General features: G+C 44.5%; 1 protein-coding gene across 1 annotated transcript in view; it reads right to left on the bottom strand.

Moving 5' to 3' along the window:
- The window catches only part of SCAI (suppressor of cancer cell invasion), a 64111-nt gene that overhangs the window by 27722 nt on the left and 21387 nt on the right, over positions 1–15002 (bottom strand). The window contains 7 exon segments of the mRNA XM_087704708.1: positions 781–933; positions 1506–1604; positions 2455–2551; positions 5266–5373; positions 7346–7432; positions 9011–9106; positions 10928–11060. Coding sequence (XP_087560834.1) covers positions 781–933; positions 1506–1604; positions 2455–2551; positions 5266–5373; positions 7346–7432; positions 9011–9106; positions 10928–11034 — 747 coding nt within the window. The 5' untranslated portion in view covers positions 11035–11060.

The raw sequence follows: 15002 nt of genomic DNA, 5'->3' as shown, positions 1-15002 counted from the left end.
CAGCGGAGCATTGCGCAGGCATCGTACGCACCATGCACGTAAGCGCCAAAGGCTTAAAGGACAGGTAAGGAGCTCAGGCGGGCCCTCTGGAGCACCGTACCAGAACGGTACCCAGTGCTTCGGGCAGGCTCAGTACACCCGTATCGGGGCGTACCGCCTGCAACCCACCATTGAACGGCACCGAGGAAAAATGACTGACGGAGGGTGAGTGTTTTTTCGCACCGCTGCAACTTCCTCCCCGCAGTCACGTGATCCAAATTTGGTCGGAAGGCCGGGTCAGAAGGCCACGAGTGGGGATCACGTGACCCCATCAGAAATACGAGCCGGTGGAAAGATGGAAAGTTGGAGGGGGGCGAAAGAAAGGGTGTATGGAGGGTCGAAGAGGTACATTGGGTTTTTATTTTGGAGGGTAGTGCTGATAAGAGGAATGGCTGTGTTTATTGTTTAATGTTATATGGCCCCAGCTATGCACAGTATATATGTGACTGTACGAAAATGAAAATGGAAAATAAAAACACATTTATATGAGAAATACGAGCCGGTGGCCAAGACTCCGAATTTGGATCAAATGAACTGCCGGGGGGGGGGGGGGAATAGGACAGGACGCTGCAACGGTCGTTCAGTGTGGAAAACGGTCCTGTCCCTTTTTTTTTCAACTTCAAACGGTCACTAAATTGAACGGTCGTAAGTCGAGGACTGGGTATAGACCAGCCAACGTCCACTCCGTCACGGTGACATGCAGCGACATACACAGCCACCAGGGAGGGGGGGGGAACCCACCTGATTGTTGCAATTGCCAATAATGAGGGCGTCAGCTAGCATTAACTGCCCCACAATCATGCCTTGTTCCAGCAGGGGGGCTCCAGTTTCAGACAGGCGGTTGGACAGGATGACCAGGGTGTTGTCATCGTTCAAGACCATGACTGGGTCTGCCTAGAAAGAAGACCGAGATGGTGAAAAGCCTGAAGGACCAATCCCAACAGATTAATCTTAAGAGATAAGACATGAGAGAGGGGAGGGGGAGGGGGAGAGGCAGAGCCTGGGACGTCCGTCAGCCCTCAGATGGAGAGTCAACCGCCCCCAGGTCTGGAAGTGGCTGATGAGGAAGAGGAGGAACAGCTGGGCCCAGTGCCTGACGCTCGGATGCAAAGGAAGGCAGAGGAGAGGAGAGCAGTGGAAATCTATGGGCTGGTCCTTGGGACGGAAGAGCCACTGCTGCCAGTGAAGCCCCATTCTAGTTCTGGCAGTGGGCTTCTTTTTAAGATCCAACCAACCAAGCCAGGTTTTTCATTTTACCCGCCGAGAAAAAAAAATTCTTGACAAAGCACATCCCCCCCAAAAAAAGAACCTTCCGTTTCTTTTCTTTATCCAACAGATCAGAATGATCGGACGTGGGGGGGGGAGGGGGGGAACACCAGCCGATTCAGGGTCTGGATGAGCAGAATTTTTGTTCAAAAAAACCAAAACCCAACGACGACAGTGGTTGGAATCTCTGTAGATCTTACCTCAATGAACGCGGCCACTTCTTGTAGGACAAGGTTCCACTCGACTTGATCTTCGGTATTGAAACGGTGGGTGTAATCTTCGATTTCATCTGATAGTTCCTGGGGAAAGAAACAGATGTTCCTCGCAAAGGTCTTCTTTAAAACCGCCACCAGCTACAACCAGGCTCCGGAGGCTTTCCTTGAGCTTCCGGGAGGGCGAAAATGGCCTTCCTTGGGCTCCGGAAATAGGCCCATTCCCAGACTTCCTAGAGACCTGTTTTTCGCCCTCCCAGAGCCTCCACGCGGGTCCAGCACTTACCCGGCATGCTGATTTTTCAGTAACCTTCCCCTGGAGTGGGGAGGGAATGGGGATTTTGCAGTATCCTTCCCCTGGAGTGGGAAGATAATGGGGATTTTGCAGTATCCTTCCCCTGGAGTGGGGTGGGAATGGGGATTTTGCAGTATCCTTCCCCTGGAGTGGAGAGGGAATGGGGATTTTGCAGTATCCTTCCACTGGAGTGGGGTGGGAATGGGGATTTTGCAATATCCTTCCCCTGAAGTGGGGAGGGAATAGGGATTTTGCAGTATCCTTCCCCTGGAGTGGAGAGGGAATGGGGATTTTGCAGTATCCTTCCCCTGGAGTGGGGAGGGAATGGGGATTTTGCAGTATCCTTCCCCTGGAGTGGGGAGGGAATGGGGATTTTGCAGTATCCTTCCCCTGGAGTGGAGAGGGAATGGGGATTTTGCAGTATCCTTCCCCTGGAGTGGGGAGGGAATGGGGATTTTGCAGTATCCTTCCCCTGGAGTGGGGAGGGAATGGGGATTCCGCAGTAGCCTTCCCCCTGGAGTGGGGAGGAGATGGGGATTTTGCAGTATCCTTCCCCTACTATGCCCACAGAACCGGTAGTAAAAAAAATTTGAATCCCACCCCTGGCTGCAACCCTCAGTGTCACACCAAGAGGAGACTCACCTTGACAAGATCCTTGACCACAACCATTTTGTTGAGTAAGAGGCAAACCACGATAAACCGGGCGTAATAACGTAGTTTCTTAACAACTAGCTCAGGCCTGGTGAAAAATGGAAAGCAGATGGAGGAAGAACCACTCAGCGAAAAAAAAATATCTTGCTTCTTGAGCGGATTGGTTTTTATTATTATTAATATTATTAATATTAAACATAAACATTCAATGTCTATATGAACAGTGTGTTGTTTTTCAGAAATAGTAATAATAGAATAATATTCATAAGATTAATGACAATCACATCATACTAATAATATTTGCTTATCCATTTTAATAAGACCCTGTCTTATTTTCGGGGAAATATGGCAATGTTTTTTTAATAACATTTTCATCTATAGGGGTCTCTTCATTTTCCCACTGTTGTGCTAACACAATTCTAGCTGCCGTTAACACATGCAGAATTAAAATATGTATTCCATTTATTTATTTATTTTTTCTGGTAGAATACCCAACAAAAATATATCTGGCTTTAGATCTATGTGTTACTTTGCTAGTTTTTCCAACCATGGGTGTATTTTTGTCCAATATTAAAATTTCTGCCATTTATCTAACTATAGTATAACCAAAAATTTTGGCCCATCCTATCATTTCCTTTACTTGCTCTTCTTCCATTTTAATGCTCAGTAGGTAGGATTCCCTGGAGAAGAGCCTAATGCTGGGAAAGATGGAGGGCAAAAGAAGAATGGGATGGCAGAGAAGGAGGTGGCTGGATGGAGTCACCGAAGCAGTCGGCGTGAGCTTCAATGGACTCCAGAGGATGGTAGAAGACAGGAAGGCCTGGAGGAAGGTTGTCCATGGAGTTGCGATGGGTCGGACATGACTTCGTGACTAACAACAACAACAAGTCTATCTCTTCATTGGATTAAACAAACCCAGTTCCTGCAATCGTCCTTTGTATGCTTTCACCTCTAGTCCACTCCACTCCAATCATGGTTGTTCCATGCCATGATGGGTCGGACACAACTTCACAACTAACAACAACAATCAACATCTTTTCAACATCTACATGAAACCGCTGGGTGAGATCATTCGACGGCACGGGATAAAATACCACCAGTATGCGGACGATACACAGTTGTATCTGTCCGCCCCGTGCCAACTCAACGAAGCGATGGATGTGATGAGCCAGGGTCTTGAGGCTGTTAAAGACTGGATGGGGGTTAACAAGCTTGTGCTCAATCCAGAAAAGACCGAGTGGCTGCTGTGTTTCCCTCCCGCGAATTGGCCAAGTGTTCCATCTCTCAGGCTGGGGGTCAAATTGTACGCCCCTCAGACAGGGTTCGCAACTTGGGAGTCCTCCTGGATCCACAACTGACTTTCGAACACCATCTGTCAGCTGTGACCAGGGGGGCATTTGCACAGGTTCGCCTGATACACCAGTTGCGTCCCTACCTGAACTGGGAGGCCCTCACAACAGTCACTCGTGCCCTTGTGACCTCTAGGCTGGAGTACTGCAATGGGGTACTACATGGGGCTGCCCTTGAAGAGCATTCGGCGACTTCAGCTGGTCCAGAAGGCGGCCGCGCGAGCGATCGTGGGTGCACCTCGTTTCACCCACGTAACACCTATCCTCCGCGAGCTGCACTGGCTGGCTATTGATCTCTGGGTGCGATTCAAGGTGCTACTTATCACCTACAAAGCCCTTCATGGTACTGGACCTGGGTACTTGAGAGACCGCCTACTGCCAATTACCTCCACTAGACCGATACGATCGCATAGATTAGGCCTCCTCCGAATACCATCATCCAGCCAGTGTAGACTGGCAACTACCCGGAGGAGAGCCTTCTCGGTGGCTGCTCCGACCCTCTGGAACGAACTCCCCGTGGAGATTCGGACCCTCATCACCCTCCAGTCCTTCCGCGCCGCCTTAAAGATCTGGCTGTCCCGGCTGGCCTGGGGTTAGGATTTTAACCCCACTCGAATTGTGTGACTGTTGTGTTTTTTAAATGATGTATTGTCTTTATGTTGGTAATTGTTTGTCCTTCCCCCCCCCCCTTTTTTTGAACTGTGAGCCGCCCTGAGTCCCCCCAGGGAAAAGGGCGGCATACAAATAAAGGGAAAATGAAAATGAAATGAAATGAAATCAAGGAATGTGAAGTGAGAAAGAGAGGGGAAAGGAATAATGGAGGAGAAAAGTGAAGAGGAAGAAGAGGAAGAAGAAGGAGGAGGAGGAGAAGGAGGAGACAGGGGGGGCTGGATGGAGTCACCAAAGCAGCCGGCGTGAACTTCAATGGACTCCAGAGGATGGTGGAGGACAGGAAGGCCTGGAGGAACGTTGTCCATGGGGTCGCGATGGGTCGGACACGACTTCACAATTAACAACAAGGTAGTTATAATTTTTTTTAAATTAGTTTTTCATCTGTCCCTGTTAATATCTGATGCAATTCCATTGGTTCTTTATAAAAACCATACCTTTTATCCCCTTTCTCATATCTTGATTTTATTGGCACTTGTGGCCACCATGCCAAATCAATCCCTTGACTAATTCAGTTCTTTGCTGAATAGAGGAACGTTAAGTGGCACCATATTTTTCGGTTGACTTTCTTCTCAAAAGTCCTATCTGATGATGGTCTCCACAGAGGAGGCAAAGCAAAAAAAACCCGTGGGGAGAAGCCCCAGAGATCCAAACTCAACCGTTGGTTGGAAGTCCGTACCCAGAAGAACTTGTCACACCGCCCTGTCCCCCACCTGATGGAAACCACAATGACAACGCAACAGTATTGGGGTTTTTGTTTTTGGAGTAATTAAAATAAACTCACAATCCTGACCTGTCTTCCTTGTTGACTTGGGAGTAGTAAGATCTCTGGCGTATTGCAGAATAGAAGGAGAAGGCTTCATTCAGATAGCTGGTTTCAGAGGTGCGAAGGCTGTGAAGAAAAGAGTTGTCAGATCGAGCTCCCTGCTTCCACTTCCAAACGATTTTGAAGGCACAGAAGAGGCTGCACTTCCTGAGAAAGCTCAGGAAGATAAATCTATCTCAGCATCTACTTCGGTCCTACTATCGCAGCACCGTTGAGAGTGTCCTGACATACGGCATTCTTGCATGGTACGGTAGCAGCTGTGCAGCGGACAAAAATGCTCTCCGGAGAATCATTAAAACTGCCCAGAATATCATCGGGCTCCAGCGACCAGCCCTGGACATCTTTGCATCTCGTGCTGTTTGAGAAAGTTCCGTAACATTCTCTTTGTTATGTTTTTTATTTTTTCATTTTCATAACATATAATCACATGTACACTATTATATAGCCAAAACCGTATTGTATTATTAAATGTTTACATCGATTCACCTTAACATCAACTCCCAAAAATAATTATTGGCTCTTCTGCTCTCCATACACCATATTTGTAGCTTACCCATCACTTGCTTCTCCCTCTCTCCTCCCCCTACCTTCCTTTCTTCCCTCTGTCATCCTTCCCTTCTCTACTTCCGCTTCCTCTCTCCTTCTCCTCTCTCACCTTTCCACTTCTCCTTTCTCTCCTCCTCTTCTCCCCCCATCTCTCCTATCCCTTACCTCTCTCCTCTACTTCCCACTCTTCATCTCATTTACTTGGTGTATTTCAGCTTCTGAGCAAGCTCCGTTTTATGTTGATGGTATTTATAATTCCTTTTCAATGTACACATTTAATTTTAACATGTATTCCCCTCCTTTTTTTAAAAAAAAATAGAACAAAAAAGTATACATATATAGTCATTGAGCTTTTAACACCACCACCCCCCACCAGCCTAATTTTGACCGAGATGTAGACCTGGTTACATTTCCCAGCTATTCTCATCATTATCTTTATATAATTATACATACTTACATGAATAACATTCTCTTCCCACCCTGCTTACCATCTTTTTAGACTGTTGCCCTCTGGCAGAAGATACAGAAGAATTAAAACTCAGACCACACGTCTTCTAAATAGCTTTTATCCCAGAGCTATCATTGCACTCAACAATGAACTAAAGGACCATCATCAGTGATCTGTTGGACAGCATAACTTGGTCCGTTGTGTGGATGCTTTAAGGGTGGGGAATTCGTGTGTGTGTGTGTGTGTGTGTGTGTGTGTGTGTGTATTTGGAGATTGTTATGTGTGTTGGGCCTGGTCTCTGGGTGTTATGTGAATTTCGTTGTTTGTGTATACTGTGTATATACGTACAATGACAATAAAGTAAATAAAGTAATTTATTCTCCAGACGCAATCCGCACTGAGATTATTACTACTATTCCTTTCTATTCTGATCAGATAAGAGAAGAACAGACTTGGAAGGGACCTTGGACGTCTTCTAGTCCAACCTTATGTTCATTAACTCTACTCCATTGTGGACAAATAGCTATCCAGTCTCTTCTTAAAAACCTCCAGTGATCCCCTGGTCCTTCTTTTCATAATAGACGTACCGAGTTCCTGCAACCGTTCTTCATATGTTTTAGCCTCCAGTCCCCTAATCCTCTTGGTTGCTCTTTTCTGCACTATTTTTAGAGTCTCCACACCTTTTCTACATCGTGGCGACCTAAACTGTATGCCGTATTCCAAGTGTGGCCTTACCAAGGCCTTATAAAGTGGTATTAAACCCTTCACGGGATCCTGATTCCATCCCTCTGTTGATGCAGCCTAGAACTGTGTTGGCTTTTTTGGCAGCTGCTGCACACGGCTGGCTCCTATTTAAATGGTTGTCCACTAGGACTCACAGTTACTACTGTTGAGCCAGATGCCACCTATACTGTACCTGTGTGTTTTGGTTTTCCTTGCTTAAATGTAGAACCTTACTCTTATTCTTTTGTAAAATGGGAATTCCTGCTTTTGTTAGTTTTGCCTTCTGCCCCAACCTTCCCTTTCACACATGTAGTTACTTACTAGTAGTGGTAATAAAGCTGCCCAATCTTGGAGGCGATCTCTCCGATCTGCCAGCGCTTCAGGCCGTACCGATTGTCCAGAACTTGTCTTCATTGGTGACCCCCCCCAAAAAAGGAAACCGCAAGTCAGACTTCTCTTATCATTATTCAGATTTCACTTCCGAAAACAATAGAATAACAGTGACAAAATTGGAAGGGACCTTGGAGGTCTTCTAGTCCAACCCCCTGCTCAGGCAGGAAACCCTACACCACTTCAGACAAATGGTTATCCAACATCTTCTTCAAAACTTCCAGTGTTGGAGCATTCACAACTTCTGGAGGCAAATTCTGTTCCACCGATTAATTGTTCTAACTGTCAGGAGATTTCTCCTTAGTTCTAAGTTGCTTCTCTCCTTGATTAATTTGCATCCATGGATTCTTGTCCTGCCTTCAGGTGTCTTGGAGAATAGCTTGACTCCCTCTTCTTTGGGGCAGCCCCTGAGATATTGGAAGACTGCTATCGTGTCTCCCCTAGTCCTTCTTTTCATTAAACTAGATATAACGCACTGCAGCAACAGTTTTTATATATTTTAGCCTCCAGTCCCCAGTAAAGTATCACTGAGGGTGTTACCTAGTTTGGATAATTAAATATCTGCAAGAAAGCCGCCTGGAGAGAGCACCAAGGATCCCAAAATCCCCCTCTTCCTCCTCCCCCCGCCCTTCTAGCACTGATGATGTTCCCTAGTTGGGCCATGAAACGTCTGCAAGAAAACCACCAAGCTCAGAGAGCACCAAGGACTCCACAGTCATCTTCCTCCTCCTCCTCCTCCTCTCTACCACTGATAACATTACCTAGTTGAGTAATGAAACGTCTGCAAGAAAACCACCAAGCTCAGAGAGCACCAAGGACTCCACAGTTCTCCTCCTCCTCCTTTCCCATCCTCCTCCTCCTCCTCCTCCTCCTCCTCCTCCTCCTCCTCCTCCTCCTCCTCCTCCTCCTCCTCCTCCTCCTCCTCCTCCTCTCACACCCCACTCCCTTCCAGCACTGATGATGTTCCCTAGTTGGGTCATGAAACACGTCTGCCAGAAAACCTCCAAGGTCAACAACCAAGGATGCCACACTTCAACCCTGAGCTACACATATCTTCCTTGGTTGGATTTCGCTGTTCTGAGACTCTCGTTTTCTGCCTCGATGAGTTCGGAAAGGCAACTTAGCCCAACTGCCAATTGGGAGAAGATCTCTCCTCCCTTGGACACACACAATTATTGTGTCTCAGTTTCCTGCCATTTTCTGTCCACTGAAAAATCCCGTGATTGAGTAGATATAGCCCTTGAGAGGATTTTGGGTGTATGGTCCAGCGGTGCAGTAACCTAGAGGTGGGAGCTCTCACCTCACCATCAGGAGGCTGTGAGTTCAATCCTAGGTAGAGGCGGATATTTCTCTCTCCCCCCCCCCCTCTCTCTCTGGGCACAATGAGGATATATCTGCCGAACAAAACTCCATACTGGCAACAGGAATGGCATCTGGCCATTTAAACACTCTTGCTAGCTCTGTTCAGTTGCCCAGAATGCACCCCGAGGCAAGGGATTATGGGGCTCGTTCAAAGAGGATGATGATGAAGAGGATGGAGAGGATTTTCGGCCTGCTTGGGGAGAAAGCCAAGCGTTGGAAACCGTTCTTTCTTACCGATGTTGCTGCTGGAACTTCCAGAGTTTGGTGTAAACATCAAAGGTTCTGCCGAAGTAAGATTGCCATTGCTTCTGCCCATATTGGGGCAAATCTCTGTTTAATCATAAAAAGTTTTTATTTTCCATTTTCATAGCATATAATCACATGTATACTATTACATAGTCAATATCATGTTATATTATTAAGTACTTACATCAATTCATCTTACCATCAACTACCAAAGGAAAAAAAAACAGTTTATTGGCTCTTCTGCTCTCCATACACCATATTTATACCTTATCCGACACTTTCTTCCCCTTCTCTCCTCCCCCTTTCTACATTCTGTCTTCCCTCCATCATTTTCTACTCCACTTCCCCTTCCTTTCTCCTTCTCCTCTCTCCCCTTACCACTCCTCCTTATACACCTCCTCTTCCCCCCTCACCCTCTCTCCTGTCCCTCTCTTCCTATCTTTCTTCTCTCCTCTGCTTCCCACTCTTCCTCTAATTCACTTGGTGTATTTCAGCTTCTGAGCAAACTCCCTTTTGTGTTGATGGTATTTATAATTCCATTTCAATATACATAAAAAAGAAAAAATAGCAGTATCAAATCTCTGTTAAGATAGCAAATTTAAAAAAAAGATATAGATGATATAGATATAGATAGATATTGATATATAGATGAGATATAGAGGTAGATAGATATAGATATAGATGAGATATAGCTATAGACATATAGCTATAGATAGATAGATAGATAGATAGATATATAGATAGAGATAGATATATAGATATATAGATATATAGATATATAGATATATAGATATATAGATATATAGATATATAGATAGATAGATAGATAGATAGATAGATAGATAGATAGATAGATAGAGATATGATAGATAGATAGATAGAGATATTGATATAGATGATATATAGATAGATAAATATATAGATATAGATATCGATGATATATAGATATAGATAAATGATAGATAGATAGATAGATAGATAGATAGATAGATAGATAGATAGATAATGATATATAATCGATATTCCTATAGATATATAGCTATAGCTATAGCTATAGCTATATATAGATATAGATATAGAGATATAGAGATAGATAGATAGATAGATAGATAGATAGATAGATAGATAGATAGATAGATAGATAGATAGATAGATGATATATAGATATATAGATATACCTATAGTTATATAGATTGAGATGAGATGAGAGAGATGCTTTATTTGTATGCCGCCCTTTTCCCTGGGGGGACTCAGGGCGGCTCACAACTCAGGGGGAGGGAGGACAAACAAGTCACAAACATGAAACAATACATCATTAAAAACACAACAGTCATACAATTCGAGTGGGGTTAAAATCTTTAGCCCCAGGTCTGTCGGGATAGCCAGGACTTGAGGGCTACGCAGAAGGCCTGGAGGGTGGTGAGGGTACGAATCTCCACGGGGAGTTCGTTCCAGAGGGTCGGAGCAGCCACCGAGAAGGCTCTCCTCCGGGTAGTTGCCAGCCGACATTGGCCGGCTGATGGAATTCGGAGGAGGCCTAATCTATGGGATCGTATCGGCCTAGTGGAGGTAATTGGCAGCTATATATAGATATAGATATATAGAGATAGATAGATAGATAGATAGATAGATAGATAGATAGACAGACAGACAGACAGACAGACAGACAGACAGACAGACAGACAGACAGACAGACAACTGTGTATAAAGGTTTATAAAGATAGAAGCAAAATAGTATTTACATGAACAGGTATAATGACATAATAATGTTGATATAATGACTGTAAGGTGTTGTAGAAGGAAAATAACAATAACAACAACAATAATAATAGTTTCTGTAGCACAGCTCGCTCTACAGGTGTGCAACGTGACAAAAAAAAAACAACAACACCTGAACCGACTGACCTTAAGCCATTGAAAAGCTGTTTTGATTTATCCAGCAGGTAACAGAAATCCGTGACTGTTTTCCTCTCTCCCTGAGGAATGTCGTCGTCTATCCCACACGTTGACATGTTTTCCGTTCAAGATAAACTCCGGCCTGGGGGGGGGGGGGGGGAAAGGGGTGTGTGTGAAATAAAATAGAGAGATTTACAATCTACAGGTCGACTTAACGGCCACCATTAAGGCCCAAATTTAAAGGGAGGCGTCTGTGAAGCGAGCTTTGCCCCGTTTTACGACTTTTCTCGCTGCGGTGACGGTTAAGCGAGTCGCTGCGGTTCTTAAGTTAGAAAACCGATTGTTAAGTGCATCGGGCTTCCCCGTTGACTTGGCTTGTCAGAAGGTCGCAAAAGGGGAGCACATGACCTCAGAAAAACTGCAGTGGTCATAAGTATGAACCAGTAGCCAAGCGTCGTGAATTGTGATCCCATGGAAATGCTGGAAAAAAAACGCAACTGAAAAACTGGCCCTACGTCCCATTTTTTCAGTGCCGTCGTAACTTTGGACAGTCACTAAATGAACTGTGGTAAGTCAAGGACTCCCTGTATATATTAGTCCACCGTCCCAGTTGGTTAGAAAGCCAAAGAAACTCGTGAGACAGACAGACGGACAGACAGAAACCTTTACTGAAGATTCCACAGGATCAGAGAAGAATAGCAATAGCAACAGCAGTTAGACTTATATACCCCTTCATAGGGCTTTCAGCCCTCTCTAAGCGGTTTACAGAGTCAGCATATCGCCCCAACAGTCTGGGTCCTCATTTTACCCACCTCGGAAGGATGGAAGGCTGAGTCAACCTTGAGCTGGTGAGATTTGAACCGCCGAACTGCAGTTAGCAGTCAGCTGAAGTGGCCTGCAGTACTGCACTCTAAAGAAAAACCTGTTCTAACAATTTCGCGCGGAAACAGCGTAGCAAAACCTTCCCTTTTCCCTGCTGGACCTCCCATTGTCCATGGTCCAGTGCCTCGGACTTCGCCATAATAAAAGAAAACATGGAATAATTGAATAATGACAGACTGTAACTTTATATAAATATATACCGTGTTTCCCCAAAAATAAGACAGGGTCTTATTTTCTTTTGACTCCTAAAATAAGCGCTTGGCCTTATTTTTGGGGAGGTCTTATTATTTTTGAGGTGTAAGAGGAGGCGAGCGTGGTCACCTCCTGGCTGCCGCTGTGTTGCGGTATTTTCGGGGAGGGCTTATTTTAGCGCATGCGCTCCAAAGCCCATTTGGGCTTATTATCCGGGGAGGTCTTATTTTCGGGAAAACAGGGTACTAACCATTAGAAATATACAAGTTGGTTGAAAGCAATAACTATGACTTTCTAATACGTTTGTATTAGAAGGTATGATACTCACTGTTCACGCATGGATACGCTTGCAAAAAATAAATGTAAAAAAAAAGTTTGGCGGGGGGAAAAAAGAAATATAAAGAGGAACGAGTTCAGGAACTGATTCCACAGACACATTCAGATGGCTTTCCCATCTGTTGCCAGCATTAAGATAATCATGACAGCTCAGGATTATGAAATTATGGATGCCATGTTTCTGGACCGGTGGAAAGAAGGAATATTCGGCAGCAAAGATTTTTTTCTTTGAAAGCACAGCATTTTAAAATCTGGAGGGTAAAGTGGAAGGGCCCTACGATTTCCGTTATCGACGCTACCATCATCTCTTAAACATTTGTTAAAAAGGCCTCCGTGTTTCCAAACACATTTTAGCTCCTCTCTAGCTTTCTTTGACATCCCACCCTGGAAAATAAAAACCCTCCCAGCTGTACGTTACATTTCCCCCCCTGCAAACATGTCCCTTGCCTGTCACCCAGGATATATTCTAGTGACTGTGATGGATTTCTTCAGGCCAAACCATTGCCTGGCTGCAGAGTTTTCACCCAGGGTGGGTTGAGATGAGAAATCACTCCTCCTCCAAAAAAGGGAACAGCAAAGGTGGGATTAATGGGGAAAGATAAGGGGGGTGGGGAATTGGGGAAAGGTACTAAATAGAATTAAAAAGGAGAAAAAAGGTTGGAAAAAAATATAGAAATTACAAGAACAAGAAAAAAGCTAGCCGAGTGGGTGGAGGGAGGGAGAATGTAAAGCATTTCCATGACTATTATCAAATTGACATGGAAAAGGGAGGGAGAATTCCATGCATACCTTCGACCAGAGTCGGATCTCAGATTTCTACAGCAGGCACTTGAGGTGCACAAAAGTTCAAGTCCGCACCTCCTTGGTGGATGTGATTTATGATACAGACTGAGGGGAGGGGAGACACAGGGATAAAGTGCAGATACCATTAACCGGAAATCACATTCAGATTCGGCCCCGCAGAAGAACATGCCAAAATGTTCCTCCTAATAAAGGACTGGATTTCTTTCGAACTTTGTCTCGAGGCTCGTAAATTAATTAGGGCAACTTTTGGAAACTGAGAAATGAAGTTCTTGAGAGACTAAAGAGAAAATGTTTGAAAGGAAGAAAGAAGGGAAAGGATTGACTAGTAGAATAGAATGAAATTTGGTAAATATAGCCAATGTTATATAGCTAATAAGATGGGAGGGAAATAGCTGGATACGATCAATTGTGGATAATTAACTAAGTGAATCGTTTACTGTATAAATAGCAATAGCAATAGCAGTTAGACTTATATACCACTTCATAGGGCTTTCAGCCCTCTCTAAGCGGTTTACAGAGTCAGCATATCGCCCCCAACAATCCGGGTCCTCATTTCACCCACCTCGGAAGGATGGAAGGCTGAGTCAACCTTGAGCCGGTGAGATTTGAACCACCGAACTGCAGATAGCAGTCAGCTGAAGTGGCCTGCAGTACTGCACCCTAACCACTGCGCCAAATTTGAGGACATATGTTAACAAGAGTAAAACAGAATACTTTAAAATCTAGATTTTAAAGTAATATGATTGCACTTGTATACTGTTGCTCTTTAATTCTAGTGTAAAAATAGGACAAGCTGAATATATTGATAGATAGTAGAAATGCACCGAAGGGAGGAGTAGAGGGAAAGAAGAAAGAGGGGTAGAGAGGGTGGGAGAGAGGATTGGAGGGAGGGTGAGATGGAAGGGAGGGAGTGTATTGGGAGAGAGGAGTGATAGAGGGGGAGGGGAAGTAGGGTAGAGGGGAATGTTGGAGGGAAGAACGAAAGTTGGAGGGGGGCGAAAGAAAGGGTGTATGGTGGGTCGAAGTGGTATATTGGGTTTGTATTTTGGGGGTATTGTTGACAAGAGGGAGGGCTGTGTTTATTGTTCAATGTTATATGCCCCGGTTATGCACAGTATATATGTGACTGTACGAAATGAAATGAAAATAAAACATATTTACACGAGAAGAGTAAAACAGAATAATAGATGGAAATGATATGTTAAATTTGATTAACACGGAGAGGCAAAAAAATGATATTGTTTATATATTAAGAATATAAGCTGGAAGATATGGAAAGAAAATAAAATAACTGAAACGTGAAATGAGTCATTTCCTTCTTCTTTTGCCCTCAAACTAGTCTTGTTTAATCTAGTCTAATGGCCCAAGGAATCCCCATTCTCATTCAGCCTCCTGGATCTTCATGCCCCGAAAGGTGAAGACAAGGTGGGAAAACCCCACAGGATTCGAGTGAGCAAGTAAACAAGGTACGAGGTATGGAAGATGAAACAGATGGAGAGAGAGAGTAAGGCAAGATAGACAGGACTGAAAAATGAACAAGCTGAGAAAATGCCAATCTGGCTTCAGATGGATAACAGCAAATTTGAGGAGTGGGAAGGAGAGAATAGAGAAAAGCAGACAAGCTAAAAATACCCAGAGGCACCCAGGGAAGTGGGAGAATGATGGAAAAAAAAAAAAAGGTAGAAAGGATTTCTAAAAAAATAGCACGGAGGAACGATTTTGCAGAGCGATGGTTAAAGAAAGACGCAGAACTGCATCAGGGACTGCATTTAAGACCCATTAGCAGCAAACGGTTTGATTTACAGTTGGAAGCTTGTTTGCACACGAGGGATTACAGGGCTGGTTTTTTTTTTTTTTAAAAAGACAAGGA

This window comes from Thamnophis sirtalis, unplaced genomic scaffold (assembly GCF_051295495.1).
Source record: "Thamnophis sirtalis isolate CommonGarterSnake01/CBP01778 unplaced genomic scaffold, rThaSir2_p1.2 scaffold_2, whole genome shotgun sequence".
NCBI lineage: Eukaryota > Metazoa > Chordata > Lepidosauria > Squamata > Natricidae > Thamnophis > Thamnophis sirtalis.
This window is presented reverse-complemented; position numbering and strand designations above follow the sequence as displayed.